Source organism: Rhea americana, unplaced genomic scaffold (genome assembly GCF_003343005.1).
Source record: "Rhea americana isolate MKP2758 unplaced genomic scaffold, rheAme1 scaffold_21, whole genome shotgun sequence".
Lineage (NCBI taxonomy): Eukaryota > Metazoa > Chordata > Aves > Rheiformes > Rheidae > Rhea > Rhea americana.
Window position 1 is genome coordinate 1,841,007 of NW_028186258.1, and position 19,172 is coordinate 1,860,178.

The window sequence follows — 19,172 nt, forward strand, 5'->3', positions numbered from 1 at the left end:
GAGCCGAGTCTGGGCCTGTGCGCGGCGTTTCCCCGGGGCGTCCCAGCCGGAGCAAGGTGCCGCTCCAGCGGGAGCGGGCACCTCACACCGAGCCCGGCCGTGACCGCCCTCCCGGGCCCTGGTGCCTTGCTGGCAGCTCCTGCCTCCTCCTGCAGCTGGGGAGGCCGGGTCTGACCCCACGAGCTGCGGGGTTTGCTCCCAACCTCGCGGCAGGGCAGCGGCAGCCCGGGCGAGCATCCAGGCGTCCTCGCTGCCGGTTCTCCGCAGTTTCTCCCCCCGCTTTGCCCCTGTTTAAGCACAGATAGGCTGAGCTCACTAATCCACACAAGCCCTGAGTACCGGCTTGGCTCAGCTGCTCGAGATCCCCGGCTCGGCCGGCGGGGATGGGGCTGTCTGCGTTCGCGGGCATGGGCTTCCTCGTACCCCGGGAGACCCCAGCTGAGCCAGCATAGCACCGCGGGGCTGCGATGGAGCACAGCCAGGCAGACCGTCCCATGCCCCACCAGGGAGTGGACCATGGGGATATTTCCATTTTTGGAGTATCTATAATATCTGCAGCTATAAACAGGGCAGTAAAAATAACTCCTCTGAGCTCCTGGGCTGCCCCAAGATGCTGCCTGTCACTCTGGGCTTGGAGAGACTGGAGCTTTTTAGGGCTTGGTCTGAAAAACCCAATTATGGGAAGCCTATTCCTGGCTGCCGTGACCTTTTGTAGCTCTTGCCCTGGGGCCTCGCGACAGCGCAGCCCCTGCCAAGCACCGTCTGTGTCCGGCCAAGCCCTGGGGCTGCAGGTCGGATGGGACAGACGGGACAGGGAGTGCAGGGCAGGCCCCAAAGCTGGCACGGCAAACTGCGCGTGAGCCCCTCGCTGGGAGGCTGCGGGGCTCGCGCCCCGTTTCTCACCCGTCGCCCCCTCGCAGGTGGCTCAGTTGCTGCTGAACAGCCACCTGTGCGTCGCCCTCCTAGAGGGCCAGTCCAAGGACGCCACTGACCCCAACTACACCACCCCGCTGCACCTCGCGGCCAAGAACGGGCACAAGGAGATCATCAGGTAACTGCCCTCGCCGCTGCTCCCGGCTCGCGCGAACCCCCAGCACCACCAGATCCCCGGAGATTGCTGCAGAACTGCAGTCCTGCTTCTTCCTAAGCCCACCTTCCCCCTCCCTCACCTCCAAAGCCTCCGTGCTGTGGAGAAGATCCTCAGAGCCTTGCCGGCCACGTCTGCCAGCTCACACCTCCCTCTGGGGCTCCGTCCCTTTCTCTCATTCCCACCAGGCAGCTACTGAAAGCCGGAATCGAGATCAACAAGCAGACGAAAACAGGCACAGCCCTGCACGAAGCTGCTCTCTACGGCAAGACCGAGGTGGTGCGCTTGCTTCTGGAGGTGAGCACGTCGGGGCGTGAGGGGGGGAGCCGGCATCGGGCTCTCCCTCGCTGCGTCAGTCGAGCCCATCCCAGCACCTCCTTCCCTTCTCTGTGGCTTGGTCGCGCCATCCCTGCGGCACTGCGGGTGCTGGCTGGCTCTTGTCCCATTTGATGCTGGTTGCAGTGCTGTGATGGGGAGGGAGCTGCTGCTAACCCGGGGGAGCGTTTGCCCCGTGGCCTGGCACAAACCACATCTCCTCTGGGGCAGGGCGGCGTTGACGTGAACATCAGGAACACCTACAATCAGACAGCCCTGGATATTGTGAACCAGTTCACCACCTCGCACGCCAGCAAGGACATCAAGCAGCTGCTAAGAGGTGAGATGGGGCTGCCTTGCCCTGAGGTCTCACTTGGCATCAAAAACAGGATCCCAGTTGGACCTGCCTGATGTTCCCATCACTCCTCCTGCATGGCCCTAAACTAGCCCGGCTCCGAACGTGAACATCACTGTCCCTCGTGCGTGCTTCCGTCCTCCCTATGGGCTTTGGTGTGGGGGAATTCTCGGAGATCGAGTCCTTCCTGCCATATTAATGTTCTCTTCGCCTCTCTCCATGCTTATTTTCTCCCTCTGCTTTTCCTGAACTGTTCTCTTGCTCCTCTGCTCTCTGCCACCTTCCTCTTTCCCTCTGTCCCTTGTCTTCAGAGGCATCAGGAATCCTGAAGGTCCGAGCTTTAAAGGATTTTTGGAACCTCCACGATCCAACTGCTCTCAATGTCCGGGCAGGAGATGTCATCACGGTAAGGCCTTGGGGGGCCTGCTCCGCACTTCTCCCCTCACCTCCCGCCCTCCACCTTAGGGTGCCAACCTCCTCCCTCTCATCCCTGCCGCAGGTCCTGGAGCAGCACCCGGATGGGCGGTGGAAGGGACATATCCACGATGCTCAGAAAGGCACCGATCGGGTTGGATACTTCCCTCCCTCCATCGCCGAAGTCATCAGCAAGCGCACAGGTCAGTACCCGTCCTGGGCATGCTGAGACGGTCCCTGCTGCAAAACCCTCTTGTCCTTCCTGGCACTGCCCATAGGACAGGTCCCCGCGGCCCTGGCTAGGTAGGGTGGGCAGGAGAAGGACATGGGGTGGGAAAGGGGTTCATGTGATCAGGGAGGTGGAAATCTGGGCTTTGAGGCTCAGATTCCCATTGGCAAGAGCTATCTGCTCAGTGCCAAAGCCGTGCAGCAACCCCAGCCATGGTGGCCCAGTGCCAGCTTGGCAGCCGTGGCGGGGAGGGCTGGAGCACAGGGGCTGCCGGCCAAGCGAGCTTGCAGAGCTGAGCCATCTCCAGGCCACAGCTCCCACCGCTCCCTGCGGCTGCCCCTGCGTCCCGGTGGCTGGAGTGGCTGCAGGACCGGTGCCCGGCTGGGCAGCAGCCCCCTGGCACCCCCCGTGCCCGGGCCGGTGGCTGCGCCCTGCCTGGGCGAGCGGACCTGGGATCCTGCAGCTTCCCCCTCGCTGCCTCCCGCAGGGGCTCTGACCACGCGTGTTTTGTGTTTGAATGCAGGCATGATCCTCCCCCGCCCGGCGCCCGCGCACCAGCGCCAGGGCCCCCCCGGGGCCCTCACCGCCCTCCCCGGCGGGCTGCAGCACCTCCCTGACGAGTGTCCACACCAGGCAGCCCCGAGCATCCCAGCGGCCTATGGCCACCTCACCCTAACCCGGACGGTGCCGGGCCCTGACAGCTCAGGTCAGGGGTGCTGCTGGGGAGGGAGATGGGCTGGGGACCTTCCCCTGCCCCCCAGCCCTGCCGCGCAGCAGGAAAATAGTCAGATGAGAGGGGAGCAGGCGTAGGGAAATGGAGTTTAGGGGAGTCCGTAGAGCAGCCCCCGTCCCTCCCCGTGTCCTTGGCCCGGCTGAGTCCCCGCGGCCCCTCGGTGCACCCCTGCCAGCCCAGGTTGCCCCGTGTGTGCTGGGAGGTGGGAGGTGCTGGTGGACCATCTGTGGCCGGAGGGCTCTCGCGTGAAACTGGTCTTCACCGGCACCCCCGAGTTGGCCGGCGCCAGGCCTGTTCCTGCGCGGGCAGCCAAGGCCACGGCCGTGTGGGATGCTTGCTGGGGAGCTTTGTGCCTTGTGTCGGCCCTGGTCTGGGGCACCGCCTCGGTGGTTAGCGAGCGCCGCCCCACGGCGCTGTGTGCCTGGGCGGCTGACGTGCTCCGCTCCTGCCCCGAGCAGCAGGAGACAGGAACAGCGTGGGCAGCGAGGGCAGCATCGGCAGCATCCGCAGCGCCGGCAGCGGCCAGAGCACCGAGGGCACCAACGGGCAGAGCACCAGCATCCTCATTGAGAACGCCAGGGTAGGTGCAGACCCCCCAGCTCTCACCCTTCCTGCTCCCCCAGTTCAGCCCCACAGACCTTTTGATAGGTCCTGGGCACGGCTTTAAGCCCTAGTGTAGGGGCCTCCCCTCCTCACTCCCAGGAGAGGGTGCAGGGCAGGCCCTGGCCCCCCCTGCCGTGGGACAGGGCCTGTCACCAGTGGGAATCCCTCCTCCGCTCACCTTTCCTCTCCGCAGCCGCTGCCCTCCGCCAGCGATGACCTCCAGCAGCACCTCGTGGGATCGGAGCCGCGCAATGGGCAGCTGAACTCCACGGCAGGTGAGGAACGTCCCCCTGGCCCCCCGCCAGCCAGATACCCACCCCCGGCAGCGTGGGGCCCCAGCGGGCCAAGCACAGCACAGCCAGCCCTCATTGCCGTCGTTCCTCCCCCCAACACTCACCTCTCCCCTCTACCCAGGGCCCCCGGGGCACCAGACCCCCGGCAGCTGTCCCCCTGGAGACAAGGTCTTCTCCCACCAGTTCCTGCGCCCTGAGCAGCTCCTCGAGGGGAAGGTAACTGAGCCAGCTGGGGAGGGGATGTTTCTCCTAGCAGCGCCAAGCGTGTGGGGCAAGAGAGGCCATCCAGCTGTTTGGGGCTCCAGGTCCAGTTCTTGCTGCGCTGGGGACATGAGGGACAGGGACTTGGGGATGATGGGTCCTGCACAAGGAGGAACTGTCATTTTGCACAGAGCAGCTAGGTCCTTCCAGCCCCTGCAGCCATTGTCATGGGTAGCTTTTTGCTCTGTCCTCTCTCCAGGATGCAGAGGCCATTTATAACTGGCTGCACGAGTTCCAGCTGGAGTCATACACCGCCAACTTCCTCAACGCCGGCTACGATGTCCCCACTATCAGCCGCATGACTCCAGAGGTAAGGCGGGTCCTTCCCCCCAGTCCAGCACAGTCCTTGGCCTCATGAGCCACCAGCAGCTGCAGGTACCCACTGCCCTGTGCCTGCATTGCTGCTGCTAACCGCAGCCCCTTTCTCTCTGCACTAGGACCTGACAGCCATCGGTGTGACCAAACCGGGACACAGGAAGAAGATCTCCACTGAGATTGGACAGCTCAGCATCGCTGAGTGGCTGCCCAACTACATCCCGGTGAGTGCCTGGACCCTGGGGCTTTGGTGCAGCACCCTCTTCTCCCCAGGTCTTTTCTTAGAGCCGCCTTCCCTGGGACGGGACGGGATGGAGGTCTGTAAGTAAATGGCCCGGTGCACGCTGCAGTGGCCTACGCTAACACAGCTAGAGAGACTCCAAGGAAAGGTCTCCTAGCCAGGGGCAGGGAGGGAGTGGATGGAAGTGCAGCCTGTCCCTTGATGCTCATGGCGGTGCTCTGTGCTCTTTGCAGGCTGACCTGATGGACTGGCTCAGTGCCATTGGGCTGCCCCAGTACCACAAAAAACTAGTGAACAACGGTTATGACTCCATCACCATCGTGACAGACCTGACCTGGGAGGATCTGCAAGAGATTGGCATCAACAAGCTGGGTGAGTGGCTGACAGGAGCATCTCTGATGTGGAGCCAAGGTGGCCAAGTTTCCTGGCAAAGTGTCTCGATGTGCAGGCCTCCCTCGGGCTGGGCGTTGCACGGTATGTCCTACACACCCAAAATGGGTGGTTCGTGGCAGCTCCCAAAGACTCTCTGTGGCAGGCTGGAGCCTGGCTGAGCCTGGTGCCAACCAGTGCCATGTGGATATCACCAACAGTTTGTCTCCTCCTGTTGGCAGGGTTTAGGTAACCCAAAGACCTTTGCTGGGTTGGTGGCATGACGGCAGCTCTTCTGGGCCAGGAATCAAAGGCCTTGGAGAGCCAGAGCCGACCTAATGTCCCCCTCTTGTCACAACCTTCCCACAGGCCACCAGAAGAAGATCATGTTGGCCGTCAAGAAGCTCAGAGACCTCCGTAAAAGCTTGAACCAAGCAGAAGCAACACTGGCGAGACGTAAAGTCCCTGGTGCCCTGGACATCGTCACCATCGAGTCACTGGAGAATGGGGAGTGTCAGTCCCCGCACACCCCCAAGATGACAACATTTCAGGACAGTGAGCTCAGCTATGAGCTCCAGACGGCCATGTCCAACAGCTGCCACGAGACACTCAGCATCAAGAGCAGCCAGGGGATGTCGCGGAGCCAGGAGAGCATCGGGGTGCGCTCCAGGGGCTCAGGGCACTCACAGGACAACGTGCTCTCCCGGCGCCTCTCCAGCCCCTCGCAGGAGAGCCTGGGCAGTGGGGAGAGCAGCGGCAGCAGCGGGCAGTCCTGCACGCAGCCCCGCAGCAAGGAGAGCCCGGCCAGCCTGCCGGGACGGCCCAGCCCTGAGCCCTACGGGAAGCTCGTCTCCCTGGAGGGGCAGAACGGCCACGCCAACGGCTGCGGGGGAAGCCCTCTCAAGGAGAGGAACCTGCCCGAAGGCATGGATCAGTACCCCCGGCCGGCAGCTCAGAAGGGCACTGTCCCTCCAGGGCCGCAGGCAGTCACCCCCTGCACCCCTCCCCAGACCCCCAGCAAGGCGACTGCCCCTTACGTCTTCATGTACCCCCACGTCTCCTTGAAATCCCAGGCAACCCCTTCCCTCCTGGGAGCAGAGCAGCCCAAGAGCCTGGCGCACCCCTACCCCTCCTTCTCCCCCACCCAGAAGAGCAGCCTGCAGACATCAGCCCAGAAAGCTTTCTCCTACCTGCACAGCCACTGTGGCCCCGCGGAGATGCCCACGGGGCTGCCCAAGCCTGCCGCTGCGCCTGGCGCCTGGCAGGCCACGGAGCAGCAAAATGGAGGCGAAGGTTTCAAGCACAAGAAGCGGTCACACAGCCTGAACCGCTACGCGCTGTCAGACGGGGAGCACGAGGAGGAGGAGGATGGGATGTCTAGCAGCACGCTGGGCTCCTACGCCACCCTCACACGGCGCCCAGGCCGGAGCCAGATGCCGCGGGCCTGTCTGCAGGCGGAGGCCAAGGTCACCCGCAGCCAGTCCTTCGCCATCCGCGCCAAGCGCAAGGGCCCTCCGCCGCCGCCTCCCAAGCGTCTCAGCTCTGTCTCCAGCGCCCTTGCCGCGGAGGCAGACAGCGAGCAGGCCCCCGAGCCTGAACGACAGCCCGCTGCCGTCCCAGATGCGGCCGGTGTCGCTGCTTCCCCCAGCGATGCCGGCCACAGCAGAGCGGTGAGGAGCCTCGCGACTGCACTAGAGGGGCCGCCCGGGGCGAGTCCGCCCAAGCCTCTCCTGGCCCCGAAGCCCCTAAACGTGGCTCAGGACTGCGTCTCCAGGGTGAGCGAGGACAGTCAGTCCTGCCACGCTGATGACTCCAGCACTGCCAGGCTTTCAGATGCCAGCAGGGACGCCTTTGAGAGCAGCAAGCCCCGGAGACGGACATTTAGCGAGCCCAGTGCTCCCATGACGGAGACCGTGCAGGGCAGGCGGGAAGATGCCTGCTCAGACACGGAGGAGGAGGCGGCCAAGGCAGAGGCTTCCACCTCATCCTCCCAGAACAGCTCCAGTGAGTGCATCCCCTTTGCAGAAGAAGGCAACTTAACCATCAAGCAGCGGCCTAAGCCTGCTGGGCATGTCAAGGCTGACGCAGCCACACTGGATGCAGAGCCCAGTTCCCAGGCCACAGAGCCCCCCTGCTCCAGTGGGAAGGAGTCAGGGGTGCCCGTTGCCACCAAAGAGCCGCCCGTGCTGGAGTTCAACCTCACAGAGTCGGACACAGTGAAGCGCAGGCCCCGCTTTAAGGAGCGCGAGCCGCTGCAGACGGTGCTGAAGGCGTTCAGCCTGGCCGGGCAGGCCGAGGCAGGGGCGAACCTGGCGCCGCAGTACGCGCAAGCCCAAGCCGTGAGCATCACAGGCCCGGCCACCCCCAGGCTGGAGCCGCAGGCTGGGCTGGCTGGAGATGCCTTTGATGATGACAACATGGAGTTCAGGATTGCTGAGATAGAGAAGAGCATCCTGTCCCTCGAGAAGGGCATCAAGAAGGCACCAAGCCCTGTGAAACCCCCCAGCCCCTCGGAGCTGCTCAGCACCGCTGTGCTGAGGACACCAACTCCAGGTAGGTGTGTCTGTGTGAAAGGAGAGCCCTGTCCTGTGGGGTGTCTCCAAAGTGGTGGGGGGGCCTGCAGCTCCCTTCGGTTCGGTCGGGTACCACATCCCCACAAAGCTGGGAGGTGAGAAGGGAGCACATGCTACCGAGTGCAACGAGGTTCCTCCCGTTACAGACGTCCCAGCCAAACACACCTCCGTGGCATCCACCAAGCTGGTGTTCTCCGGACCCAAGACCGTCTACCAGCAGGTCCTGCAGCCTTCCCGCCACACTGTCGCTCCCTGGGCAGCTGCTGAGACGGTGCCAGATGTGATCGGACCCGTGGCTGGTTCCGTCTCTCTGAACCCGGAGCCCAGCAGCAAGGCGTTGGCGAAGCCTTTGGGGGCCGCTCTGGCCCAGCAGAGGCTGGAACAGACCAACTCCACCCTGGCTGCTGCGCTGCAGGCTGCAGAGAAGAAGATAACAGCCAAGGAGGCAGAGAGGTGAGGCAGCACTGGGGCGGGATGGGAGGAAAACGCTCGGGTTAGGCCCTTGTGGTGGAATTGGGCAGCGCCGGGGAGGGGAGGGAAGGACTAAGGAGCCTCCAGCTGCCGGCTGTCCCGGAGGGCTGTGCGCGTGCAGCAGCCACCTGGGGATGGGAGCCACACGTGTGCGCTGTAGCAGGTTATACGTGCTTGAGTCCCGGGCGCGGGCTGAGCTCCAGCTGCGGGCAGGAGGGTTGGCTCCAGCCCGGTTCTCCCTGCCCCACCAGGGCCCCAAGCCTTCGGGCAGCCTTTGACCGTCTCTCCCTTTCCCTCCCAGCCACCCTGAGGCCGTGCACTCAGCCAAGAACATCCTGGAAGACATCAGCAACATGTTTGATGACCTGGCCGACCAGCTGGACGCAATGCTGGACTGAGGCTTGCTCCCTTCTTCCCCTCCCCGCCTCCAGCTGCTCCGCAAACGCCTGTTGTGATGAGGGGAGAGTAGATCTAGCACCCAAACGGTGTCTCCAGTATCTCCAGCTGCCTCCCTTCCTGCACCTTACACCATGGCTAGGAACCCGTCTGCCCCCTCCTCGCTCGCCCAGCATCTCTGGCCCCAGAGCTGCCTGGCTCCATGTCACACGCTCCAGCATGACCATGGGCTGGTTTCCGAGAGGGTCAGGCCTTTCCCACCAGACTGGCAGCAGGAGGAGAGCCCAGAGGGGCTTCACACGTGGTCCTGGAGGCCACAGAGAAAACCTCGCTCCCTTGCACAGAGCTGAAGAGCCTCCACAAGGGACCTTTCTCTTCTCTCGCTGCGTTGCCGAGTCCTGCCTCTTATTATTTATCCCCTGCCAACAATGTGTCAAAGGAGAGACCTCCCCGGGCAGCCACCACCGAGTTGGCTATTTACTGAGCAGATCCCAGCCCCGGCAGAGCCTGACAGCAGCTAAAAGAAGACAGGGCTTGTCGCGACTTGGCAGCTTGCAGAGTGAGAAGGAACCTTCCTGCTTTATTTGCTGCTTTTCCGAACGCGTCAGCATCAGGCAGCATGTAATCTGAGCGGATCGAAATCCCCCAGCGGGACCTGCACCCCCATTCCCAAGGCCGGGGCTGGCACTGCCCGTGTCCCACGGAGCGGCGAGTGCTGTGCCGCGGGCCCTGCCGGAGGCGGGGGGCTGCCCGCGCCTTTCGTGGGGCGAGGACAGCGACTCGCTGCGCCCACGGCCGGGAAGGGCCGCGCGTTCGTGCCAGCCGGGCTCGACCATGCTGCTAAATGGAGGCTGCCCTCTGCCGACACCGTGCCTACGCAAACCGCCAGCCCCGCCGCTTCCAGGGAGGCGGTAGCACAGTGGTTAGCGCTTTTTTCTTTTCTTTTTTTCCCCTTTTCCTCCCCTGTCCCCTTTTGGAGGAGAAAATGGTCCCGTTTCCCACTGATCCTCAGTGCAGGGAGATCCTGGCACAAACTCAGCTGTGAACTTTGTTAGACAGGAGCTGTGTTTGGGACTAGGTGACGATGCTTCCTTGCAGCTCCAAAACCCGGCAGGAGAGGTGACCCCACATGCACCGGGTGAATTCAGCTCAGCAACAGCTACTGTAAATACAGGCTGGATGCAGTCACAGCCCCGTGGCCGCAGCAGGGGAACAGCAGCGGTAGCTCGCTGCGTCCAAGCAGTAGGAACGGCTGCATAGCTTGAAGACAGATTTCTCTAGCAGGATCTGTTTAGTAGTGCATGTCTAAATATGTCCAAGAGCCCCGAACTTGGCTTGCGCTCGGCATGCCAAGCAAATGAAAGCATCAGAGCACCAGAAGGGAACCCAAGATTGTACTAAAGTGCCATTTGTTGCAAAAATCCCAAACAAAAGGAAATCCAGCCCATCACCTCTTAAAAAAAAATACCAACACAAAACCAAACTGTGAAGGGAGAAGATGGCTGAAGAGGCAGTCACTTCCCACTTTTGGGGGGGAGTTTGCAACTGAAGTAGACAGTTAGCAAGACAACGTGCCCCTGCACCGCAAAGGAGGCGCCCAGCGCCCGCCTGGACATTTCCCGGGGGCCTTCGCTCGCGAGCGGCAGCCAGCGGGAGATGCCAGCCTGGCCTCTGCGTTAAAAAGCAAAGACAAGAAAGCCCTGAAAAAAAAGAAACAAAAAAATGCTTGGTTGGCTGGGACTTGAGGTGAATTTGAGGTGCTTAAGGCACCCAGAGCCTGGCGAGTTGGTTGCTCTGTGTTTTATACATCCCACTGAGGGTATTAAAGTGACCATGTCTGACAGACAAGTGCTACATCGTGGACTGTGTTTTTAAATAGCTGCAACCAGTGGCACTTTATCGAAAGGTTTGCAGAAACCTTTTAAAACTGATTTTTTACTCTCACACAAATCAACCTGGAACACGCCCAGGTGGGTTATTTTTTTTTCCAATGTTGATAAACTGTAAATGTTTTTTTAAAGGCCAATGTATATATTTTAAATGTGATTTATTATATATATTTACTAACCAGAATTGCAAGTCTTGTACTCTAGGGTCAGGGATAAGAGGACACTGGGGTGGAGCTGTGCCGCTGTCTGAGCCACCTGAGGGCAGCACCACGCTGCTCTCACTGTCAATAAGGGAATTAATTTGATTTTGCAGAAAAATGCCTATTTTTTAAGCTCTAGATCTTTATTTTAAAGCTACTGTATGGTGCGTAAGTTATGTACACTGCAACTGGGACTAACTGACCCTGGCTGCACCTGCTTCATGCAGCAAGGCAGTGAGGGGAAAAAATAGCCCATGTAATCACCAGACTGACAACAGATTTTAAACCATCTGCTCTCTTTGTGTTAATCATGTGGTTTTTGTTTTCCACTAACATCCGTTAAGACTAAGTTCTATTAAACAGTGGGGCATATTTTACCCTTTTGATAGTTCTGCGTAGTTGTCTCCTTCATTTCAAATCCTACAAGCTTGTCTCGTGCCCTGTTTGAAGTCGCTGAGGATCAGCTTTATCCTGCCCGTTGCGTCCTTAAGCTCTGGGCTTCCTCGCGTAAGCCCCTGCCTCAGGTAAGGGGTCTGCTCTTGCCTCCAGCGAGGTTCACGTTTTGAGCTGAGTCTTACCGCCGTGGCAGTAACGCGTGCTTAGAGCTCCAGGGACCAACCCTGCCCCATTGCCCTGCTGTGGAGCCACAGCTACCTCGGCTTGGCAGGCAGCGGACTCCTCCGTCCTCGCCGGTGATCAGAGCGCGGCCGCAGGGACGCCAGGTCCTGCTCGCCGAGCAGCGCGCACAAAGCAGCCCAGGCCTCCTTGTCTCTCCGCTACTCCGTTTGTGTCTGGATCGCACTGTGCCAGTTCCAGCTCACGCTGTACCTTTCATTCAGGGAGCTGCCACCGGTGCAACACCTGTCACGACTGATGCAACCACGTTACACCTTGTGCTGTGCCCGGGATCCAAGAGACCGAGCGGTAAGTGGACAGTTATTCTGCAAAAAGAGGGATGCAGAGATGGACAGAGTTGTCCAAGGCTGGACAGAAAGAAGGAAGAAGTGCCAGGATCAGCCCCCAGGAGCGCAGCCCTCAGGCCATGGCTCGAGCAGACATCGGCTCTGTCGCGGTTACCTGTGCCACAGGCACACAGGTTTTGTCACCGCCTTGCTTTGCTGAGTGCAAACTCCATCCCCTTCTCACTGGGCTTGGTAACCAAGACGGTCATTTATTGCCATTCATATACTGGATGCATGTGGGTTGGGGTTTGTTTGTTTTTTAATACAATTTACAAGTTTTAATACAAATCAAATATTTTTACATACATCCAAAAAAATTTAATATAAAATATACACCATTTAAAAACATCTTGATGTAGGAAATTCCTTTCTGAAGCCATGCACCCAGGCCCTCCGATGCCTCCGTGGGCCAAGGGAGGGGTGGCAATGGCAAGACCGCTCAGGTGCCTCTGCTCCAAGTCTAGCAGGGGGAGAGAGTGAGGGAAAATAAACGTTTGTGACCAGCCAGAGAAGGAAAGCGCGGAGGTGCCTCCTCTGGAGAAGGTATGGCCGGCAGGAAGCCCTGGCAGCTGCTGCCTTTTATCACCTGCAAGAGTTAACGGCCCAGAGCAAGAGCTCGGCTCCGGGGGAGGACGTGGCTCTGCAGGAACAGCAGCCGAGCGAGCGGCTCGGGGCTGTGTCCGATTCCAGCCCAACCACACCGAAGGAGAACCTGTTCCTCCGGCGCTGGTGGCAACCGCTCTGGAGCCGGCGTTCAGTGAAGTGAGACCGGGTAAGACGCAGCTTGTTCTCCCTGAGCCAGGCAGCTCTGCGGGCCCGAGAGGAGGACGGGCAGCGTTCAGCCTAGCTGGTGGTGGCGGCGAGCAGTCCCACCTCGCGGGAAGGACTGGCCGGGCAGGGCTGGCCGCAGCAGAGCGGCCCTGCGTCGCCCTGGGGAGCCGCCGGCTCCCGCGCAACCCTGCCGGTAGCGCGGAGTCCCAGCGGTCGCGTCCTGCGGCCCTGAGAGCCGCGCTCAGGCGGGGGGACGCGGCCCCGGCCTGCTCTGCTCTCCTACCGGCCCCGCGGCAGGGAGGAGGGTATTGCTCGGAGAGGCCCGCTGCGCGCTCCCTGGCTCTGCGGGAACGCGAGGAAGACAAGGTGGAGCGTCGGGGCAGGGCCGGGGGGTCCCAGCCTCCCTGCCTCCCGGGAAGGCCCAGTCTCACGTACTGAGGGGAAACAAGAGCCGTGTAGCGCACAGTTAATACTGGCAGCAAAACCAGTGCCAGGATATGCCCGAGTCAGCCCGGTCTCGGGGTTAGGAAGGGAGCAAACAGCTCCGCGGGCCGTAAGTATTTGGGCAGCCAAGCCCGCGCGCGCCCTGACTGCCGAGCTATGGTGGCACAAGCGCGCCAAGGGTAACGGCGTCTTTTCAAATCTTAAGTGCACACGTGCCCCGCTGGTGCAAAACACAGCTTGCGCCTGCCTAGCCCTGAGGGAAAGGTCCCCCCCAGCCAGGTGGAGGAGAGACCTCCAGAGAAAGGGAACAGCTGTGAGGGCAGCAGCGTGGAGGCAAGAGACTTCCAGACACTTGTGCAGAAAGACCTGATTTGGCGGGGGGAGGTTCCCTGTGCCTTGGAGAGCAACAACTGGGTGCAGCAGAGCCCCAGGCCCCCGCGGGAAGGGAGCCGTTCCCCAGCTCCATGTTATTCACAGCTGTAAGATGCAGATACCCTGTCTGGTAAGACGTCTTCTTCCTCCGTGGCAGGATCGGCAGGTCTTAGGCTTTATCTCTAGCTACAGATATTGCTGTGGCCTTTACTCAGGCAGGCATTTACTGAAGCACACAAAAATGAGGACAGCTACAAACCTACCTCTTTGGGGTTGTCAAAGCAGACGAGAGCCGATTCAACGGGGCTGCAAGAAGCCGGGCTACGCTGACTCCCTGCCAGCGGGCAGAGCTGCCCTCCTGACTCCCTGTGTACCAAATCACCAGGGTAAAACGCAGCTGTTGGTAAGGCCCTGCCTCATCCCTCTTCTCCTGAAGTGCTCAGCAGCCAACATATGGCTAGAGCAGCAACGCTAGAGGGCAGGCCTGGCACGGCCTGGCCATCGCGGGGGCTTTCGGCACCTTGCCAGAGATCTCCCCAGCGTCCAGCTGGGAAAGCAAGCTCCAGTCCTCACCTAGTGCACCCGGGCTCCCGGGGCTGCAGGGGAGACGGCTCCATCCCCCAGGACACAGGGAGAGGGAGGTGGATGAGGGCCTGCACAGGTGTGCGCACATGCACACACATACACACGCACCATCCAGGAGAGTGCACAAGGAAGGGAGGAAATAAAAAAACGGGTTTCAACAGAGATTTCTTGCCTCAGCAGCCCTGTGCCTCCCCTGCTGGCCCAGATTCTCCTGCCAGGCCCAGGAAAACCCATCTGTTCAAACCGAGAGAAGGAGTCGCTTCATTTCAGCATCACCATGATACTAACAAAAAATCTCTAGTAATAAATAAATTAAGGAAGAGCAGCCTGAACTGCCAGCAGAGCTTGCAGGCTCCCTCAAGCACTCTAGCAGGCTGGGGAGGGGGAGACTGCATACCTGCTGGGGGATCCTGATAGCAGTGCCCTGCCTGGGCCCCTCTGGAAGGTGCTGATGTGGTTTTGCTAGGAGACCGTCTGGTTTGCATGTGCAAGGGGAAACTCCCTGAGCCGCTGGTGCGGCCGCTACCCAGAGCACGATGCGGCTGTGTGGCCCTGGCCTCAGGGAACTTGAGCTGGCAGGGTTTAAAATGGAGAATTCATCCCCAGCTTTGTTTCAAACTGCAACTTCTGCCTCTTTTGGTAGCGGACTCGGACCCTGGAGGAGACAGAAGAAGGAAAAGAATCAGCATGTGTGGGAAAGAAAGGCGGGTAAGGCTGCCCCACTGCAGATCCCAAGAAGAGGGGCAGCATCCGCTCTGGGAATGGGTCCTCCAGTGCTAGGGAAGGCAAACTGAATGCAGACAAGGACCCACGGCCACAGTCCTGCCCCATCCAGCCAAGTCCCTTCTCTGAGCCCACCAGGCACAGCAGAGAAAGGACCAGAAAGTCCTCCCAGGAACAGCAACAGCGCTTCTGTCCTCATCAAGGTTCCCTTGAAGCCCCACTGCTTTTCCTCAAACCCCCTTCCTGGATCACTGCTCATCAACATTAACTCCCAGCTCCAGCTGCTCTCCGTGCTAGGAGGAATGGCCAGTCACTTCGCCTGCTGCTAATTCTTGGCTTCAGCCACTTCCCATGAAAAAGCGTCCCACAGTCCAGGCACTGTGTGAGGATGTATTCCTTCTGCTGCTATTCAATGCCTCTGTGTCCTCATGGGATGAGCTGGAGAGAACAGCCCTCTCTGACCTATGCTGGTATTTCATAGGCTTTGGCTCTCTCCCTCTCATTGGTGGGAGATAAGGGAATTTTGGTCTCCCTTCCTGCTCCCAATCACTGCCACTGCCCTTCCCTGACCCTCTTTCCTCCCCTGCATTGTTGAATTCCCCAAGAGGTGGAACACGAGCCTGCACAAAAGAGCCAGGTGATTTACACAGCGCCGTCATCTTTTCCTTTCTATACCCCACCCTGTTCCTCGTGCATCTTTTATCTGCAGCCCAAGGCCAGGATGGAGCGAGGTTCCAGCCCTTTTCCCCCCATCCCCACAGCCCCATACCTGATTTCATGCAGCTTCACAATCTCATTGATGATAACCACAAGGACCAAGGAAAGAAAACCCAGAAGCCATGAGACTGGGGAGATGGGAACGTAGTTAAACGTCAGTGGAGAACTGAGGTTTTCCCAGAGTTTCAGGTCCAGTACCGTCTGTGCCACTTGCCCCAGCAATCTAGGGTCATAAAGAGACACAGCAAAGCTCAGCAGCACTAACAGACTTCCTGGGATCTGCAAATCAGGGTGTAGGCCCAGGTGTACCACCCCTGACTTCACAACAGGGGCCCCTTCACCAGTTTACCAGCGGAAAACCTTTGCCAAACACCAGCATTTTCCTCAGAGCTAGCAAACTGGTGCAGGAGCAGGTCTAGGGCAGGCAGAGCCCTGCTTCCCCAGCAGGACCCGGGGATACTCACACAACAGCCACAGTGAGCGTCCACCACCGGTTAGAGAGGGGGCTCTTCTTCCACAGTGGCTTGGTGCGATGGACATGGGTGATGGATATGAACACTATGGGGGACAGATGGAGCAAGGAGTTATTTAGCAGCATACACAGGTAATTGCTTTACAACACATACCAAGGGCTTTTGTTCCAAAGGGATGTGAGGCTGTTGTCCCTCAACCCAACCCTTCTTTCAAGCACCTTCCGGACCAGACTCCCCATAGCAAAGCCAAACAAGGCACTGGCTATGCAGAGGGGGCCACCACAGCAGTACTGTGCAGGATTACTCACTGCAGGGATATTCAAGGGTGGTTCTTAGCCTGGCACTCTAATGTGGATCAGGCAAAGGACCAGAAGTAGGAAGCAGTGGAGAGACCCTCATGACTGGGTCACTGCAGGCCTGTGTCAGTGTAAAGCACCAACCCTGGGAAAGACATTGAATTAGACCTAGAGTTGTCTACAAAGGGCAACACATTCACTCAGCTTTTGCTGAGTGCACATGTGCTGAGGGCACATTAAAACAGCATTTGCCACCTGCAGGACAAAGCATCCCTGCCTGGCCTCTAACGCCTCACAAGTGTGACATGAGACACAAAGCAGTATTTCCCAGTCTTGCCAGTATGTACCACTACATCCCACTAACGCAAACCTGCTTCTTAAATCAGGAGGAGGTTCAGTTGGCTTGGACAGCCTGCACATCTCAACGTGCAGTTCTCTGCCTGGTACCAAGGCACAGCACAGCAGGACATGGAGGAACGGGAGTAGAGGCTCTTTAAGGCTATAGGAGAGCAGCTGGCCCTGCTTTGCCAGGCATCCACTCATAGGTGCTGCGAGTTAGCCAGGGCCTGGCTCCCCTCCTCTCCAGAGGATTTAAAAAGGCTTCCTGGCCCAAGGCAGCCACAGCCAAAACAGAGCTGTCTGTGGGGAGAGGAGGGCTTCACAAAATGGTAGCAGGACATCTGGGATTCCTGAGGCAGGGAATATTTTGGAGATTTGTAGGATACTGCTAGTTGATTTGCAAGAAGGCAGAGATGGATTGTTCATAGGGTGGCAACTGCCTGCTTATTTGACTAGATTGGAAGGGATCCAGCATTTTGCCAGGCTGATAGGAGGCAGGACCAGCTCTGAGGGTGCTATCTTTAATCTGCTAGGCAACATACAGTAAGACAAGGGACAGTCTTTGCACCTATGCCAAGAGGCTGCCACAGTCCTTGCTTCTAAAAGAGAGTTTGTGCTCTGGCATAAGGAGTGCATAGAGAGGTAAAGGCTGCAAGTCCTCACCCCCTGCAGAAATCTCTGGGAAAAGGGACTCACCTGTGTGTAAAACAATCAGGCCAGCTGCAAGCTTCTGAGCTACAAGAAGGGCATTGGAAAATGTCCCAAACCAGTCAGGAGCACCATCAGCATTGCTAGGAAAATGAGAGGACATGGGAAAGAACTCAACATGGAGACTCACTTGCTGACCTTTTCCCACCAAGGCCACATCCTCTTCTGATAACTTAGAGAACTAGATGCAAGCTCAGAGTCAGCCACTTGTGAGAAAAACAAAGGCTGTCCTAGCAGGAGAAGGAGGTGATAGGGAGCAAGGCAGAACCTTGCCCCAAGGATGCACTTATCAAGGCTCCAGAGAGAGCTCCCAGCTCTGTGTAGAGATGATATCGCTGGGTCACACAAGAGCTTGAAGCTCATTAGCTGGGAATCAGTTCCATTTAAGGACAAGAGGAGCAGGCACTGCAGGGAGAGAGGTATGCTGGGCTGGGCTCTGTTCCTCACCTGTACAGCATGATGGAGGAGCAGGCTGTGAGATTGAGGCTGGTAGTGTTCACCTCTTTGCAGGACTCATGCAGCGTGAACCCAAAGCAGATGAGGCAGGAACAGATGGTCAGGCTGAATTTCAGCAGGAAGCAGAACAGGAAGTAGTGCTGAGTCTGTGAATAATGGAGAGGCAGGAGGGACATGGGCATGTCACTGGCTCACCCTCCCCAGCACAAACCATCAGGGTATCAGAGGCTGCAACTAAGACTGGCTGCAGTACAGATGAGATGCTGCCACTGAGGATCTGTCTGGTGGGCACGCTCACAGTAAGGCTTCCCTTCCTGTCTGTGTCAGGTTTTTGGCTAGGATAACTCAAGCCACAGATCAGAATTTACCAAAAGCTGTGGAAGGTCTATGCTAGTGCAGGACCTTCACTTCGCACCAATGCGAGGACAAGGTAGTAGAGAGGAAGCAAGAACAATTCACCTCTGATGAGCCACCTACCTTCTTAGGAATGGAAGTCAGGTTTTTTCCTGTTGCCATGGTCATGATGGAGCTGTGGGGGGGCTTGCCCAGGAGTGAGATGCTGCAGAAAGGCAAGTTAAGTCTCTCAATAACAAGTTCAGGCACCAGAATTTGTCTTTTGGGATGTCTCTAGCATTTGAGCCCAAGGAGCCTCCTCAGACTGCTTGGAGCATTGGAACTGATCTGTCCACTTGTGTGGCGTATTTGCATTCCTTCCCTCCAACATATGCTGCAGAAGATCTTACATACGGCAGGTGCAAGCAGGGAGAGAGAGATGACCTCTAAGCATGTGATAGGATAAAATCCACCTATAGTATCTTTGGATCTGCCTGACACCCTATGTTCTCCATCACACCCCAACCACTGCAACAGTGTCAAGGTTAGAAAATTATTCTAAGCTGGGGGTTCAAACCACATGATAATAGAGGCTCTCTGACAGCAGGCAGGGCTAAACAACAGTACACAAATGCTCCTGTCTGTGTTTCCAAGCACCTTGTCAGAGCAGGTGCTTGCAATAATACTTCCACCCTCCCTACTATGCTGTGGGTCATGTCAACTTCCTTTTACCATGGACACAGCGAGCCTTGGAGATTGGCCCATGCATCCTGTGAGTGGGAAGCTTAAGGTTGTCCACCCTGTCCAACAGACTCACCTGAGCAGCGGGTAGCAGAAACAGGAGAGCCACACGATGTCTGTGGTACTGAGGATGGGAGGCAGCTGCACCAGGCAGGAGAGGAACTGGACAGAAACAATCCAGAGTGAACAGCATGAGCCTTGTTACCCTAGATGCTACCATCCTTCCCCAAATGCAGGGATGAGCTGGTAACTAGGGTGTGACTTCACAGCCACTCCATATGAAGCAGGTGCTATAGGGGATGCTCTTCTCCAAGGAAAAAGGGGTCAGAAAGAACATGAGGCTGAGATCACATAGTCTTTATCTGTAACTTCCCCAAGCAATGCTAATTAACACAATTATGTTTAAAACTGACTGAAGGTCGCCTCCCTCCCTTGCAAGGCTGCCCCATTGCAGCCACACACATTCTCACTAGTGTCCCTGAGCTAAATGCTGTTCCCAGCCACGCGA

The 19,172-nt window shown here is 58.5% G+C and overlaps 2 protein-coding genes across 14 annotated transcripts in view; one reads left to right on the forward strand and one right to left on the reverse strand.

Annotated features, from left to right (window-relative positions):
* CASKIN2 (CASK interacting protein 2) overlaps positions 1-11,132 on the forward strand; it is a 32,694-nt gene extending 21,562 nt beyond the window's left edge. For 2 of the 4 annotated variants that reach the window (XM_085304524.1, XM_085304527.1), the window contains 15 exons: positions 921-1,051; positions 1,276-1,384; positions 1,634-1,742; positions 2,069-2,163; positions 2,257-2,374; positions 2,924-3,106; positions 3,592-3,713; positions 3,930-4,011; positions 4,151-4,245; positions 4,490-4,600; positions 4,728-4,829; positions 5,080-5,218; positions 5,585-7,768; positions 7,935-8,241; positions 8,561-11,132. In XM_085304524.1, the coding sequence (XP_085160650.1) occupies positions 921-1,051; positions 1,276-1,384; positions 1,634-1,742; positions 2,069-2,163; positions 2,257-2,374; positions 2,924-3,106; positions 3,592-3,713; positions 3,930-4,011; positions 4,151-4,245; positions 4,490-4,600; positions 4,728-4,829; positions 5,080-5,218; positions 5,585-7,768; positions 7,935-8,241; positions 8,561-8,657 (3,984 nt within the window). In that variant the 3' untranslated portion in view covers positions 8,658-11,132. The remainder of the gene's footprint in view (positions 1-920; positions 1,052-1,275; positions 1,385-1,633; positions 1,743-2,068; positions 2,164-2,256; positions 2,375-2,923; positions 3,107-3,591; positions 3,714-3,929; positions 4,012-4,150; positions 4,246-4,489; positions 4,601-4,727; positions 4,830-5,079; positions 5,219-5,584; positions 7,769-7,934; positions 8,242-8,560) is intronic. The other 2 variants (XM_085304525.1, XM_085304526.1) reach the window with 2 other exon arrangements.
* The window catches only part of TMEM94 (transmembrane protein 94), a 46,507-nt gene continuing 38,358 nt past the window's right edge, over positions 11,024-19,172 (reverse strand). For 6 of the 10 annotated variants that reach the window (XM_085304533.1, XM_085304532.1, XM_085304529.1 and 3 more), the window contains 7 exons: positions 18,741-18,826; positions 18,068-18,149; positions 17,582-17,736; positions 17,123-17,217; positions 15,783-15,876; positions 15,371-15,541; positions 11,948-14,533 (listed from right to left, as the gene is read on the reverse strand). In XM_085304533.1, coding sequence (XP_085160659.1) covers positions 14,461-14,533; positions 15,371-15,541; positions 15,783-15,876; positions 17,123-17,217; positions 17,582-17,736; positions 18,068-18,149; positions 18,741-18,826 — 756 coding nt within the window. In that variant the 3' untranslated portion in view covers positions 11,948-14,460. Of the gene's footprint in view, positions 11,686-11,947; positions 14,534-15,370; positions 15,542-15,782; positions 15,877-17,122; positions 17,218-17,581; positions 17,737-18,067; positions 18,150-18,740; positions 18,827-19,172 lie in introns of those variants that run through there. The other 4 variants (XR_014895804.1, XR_014895805.1, XR_014895803.1 and 1 more) reach the window with 4 other exon arrangements.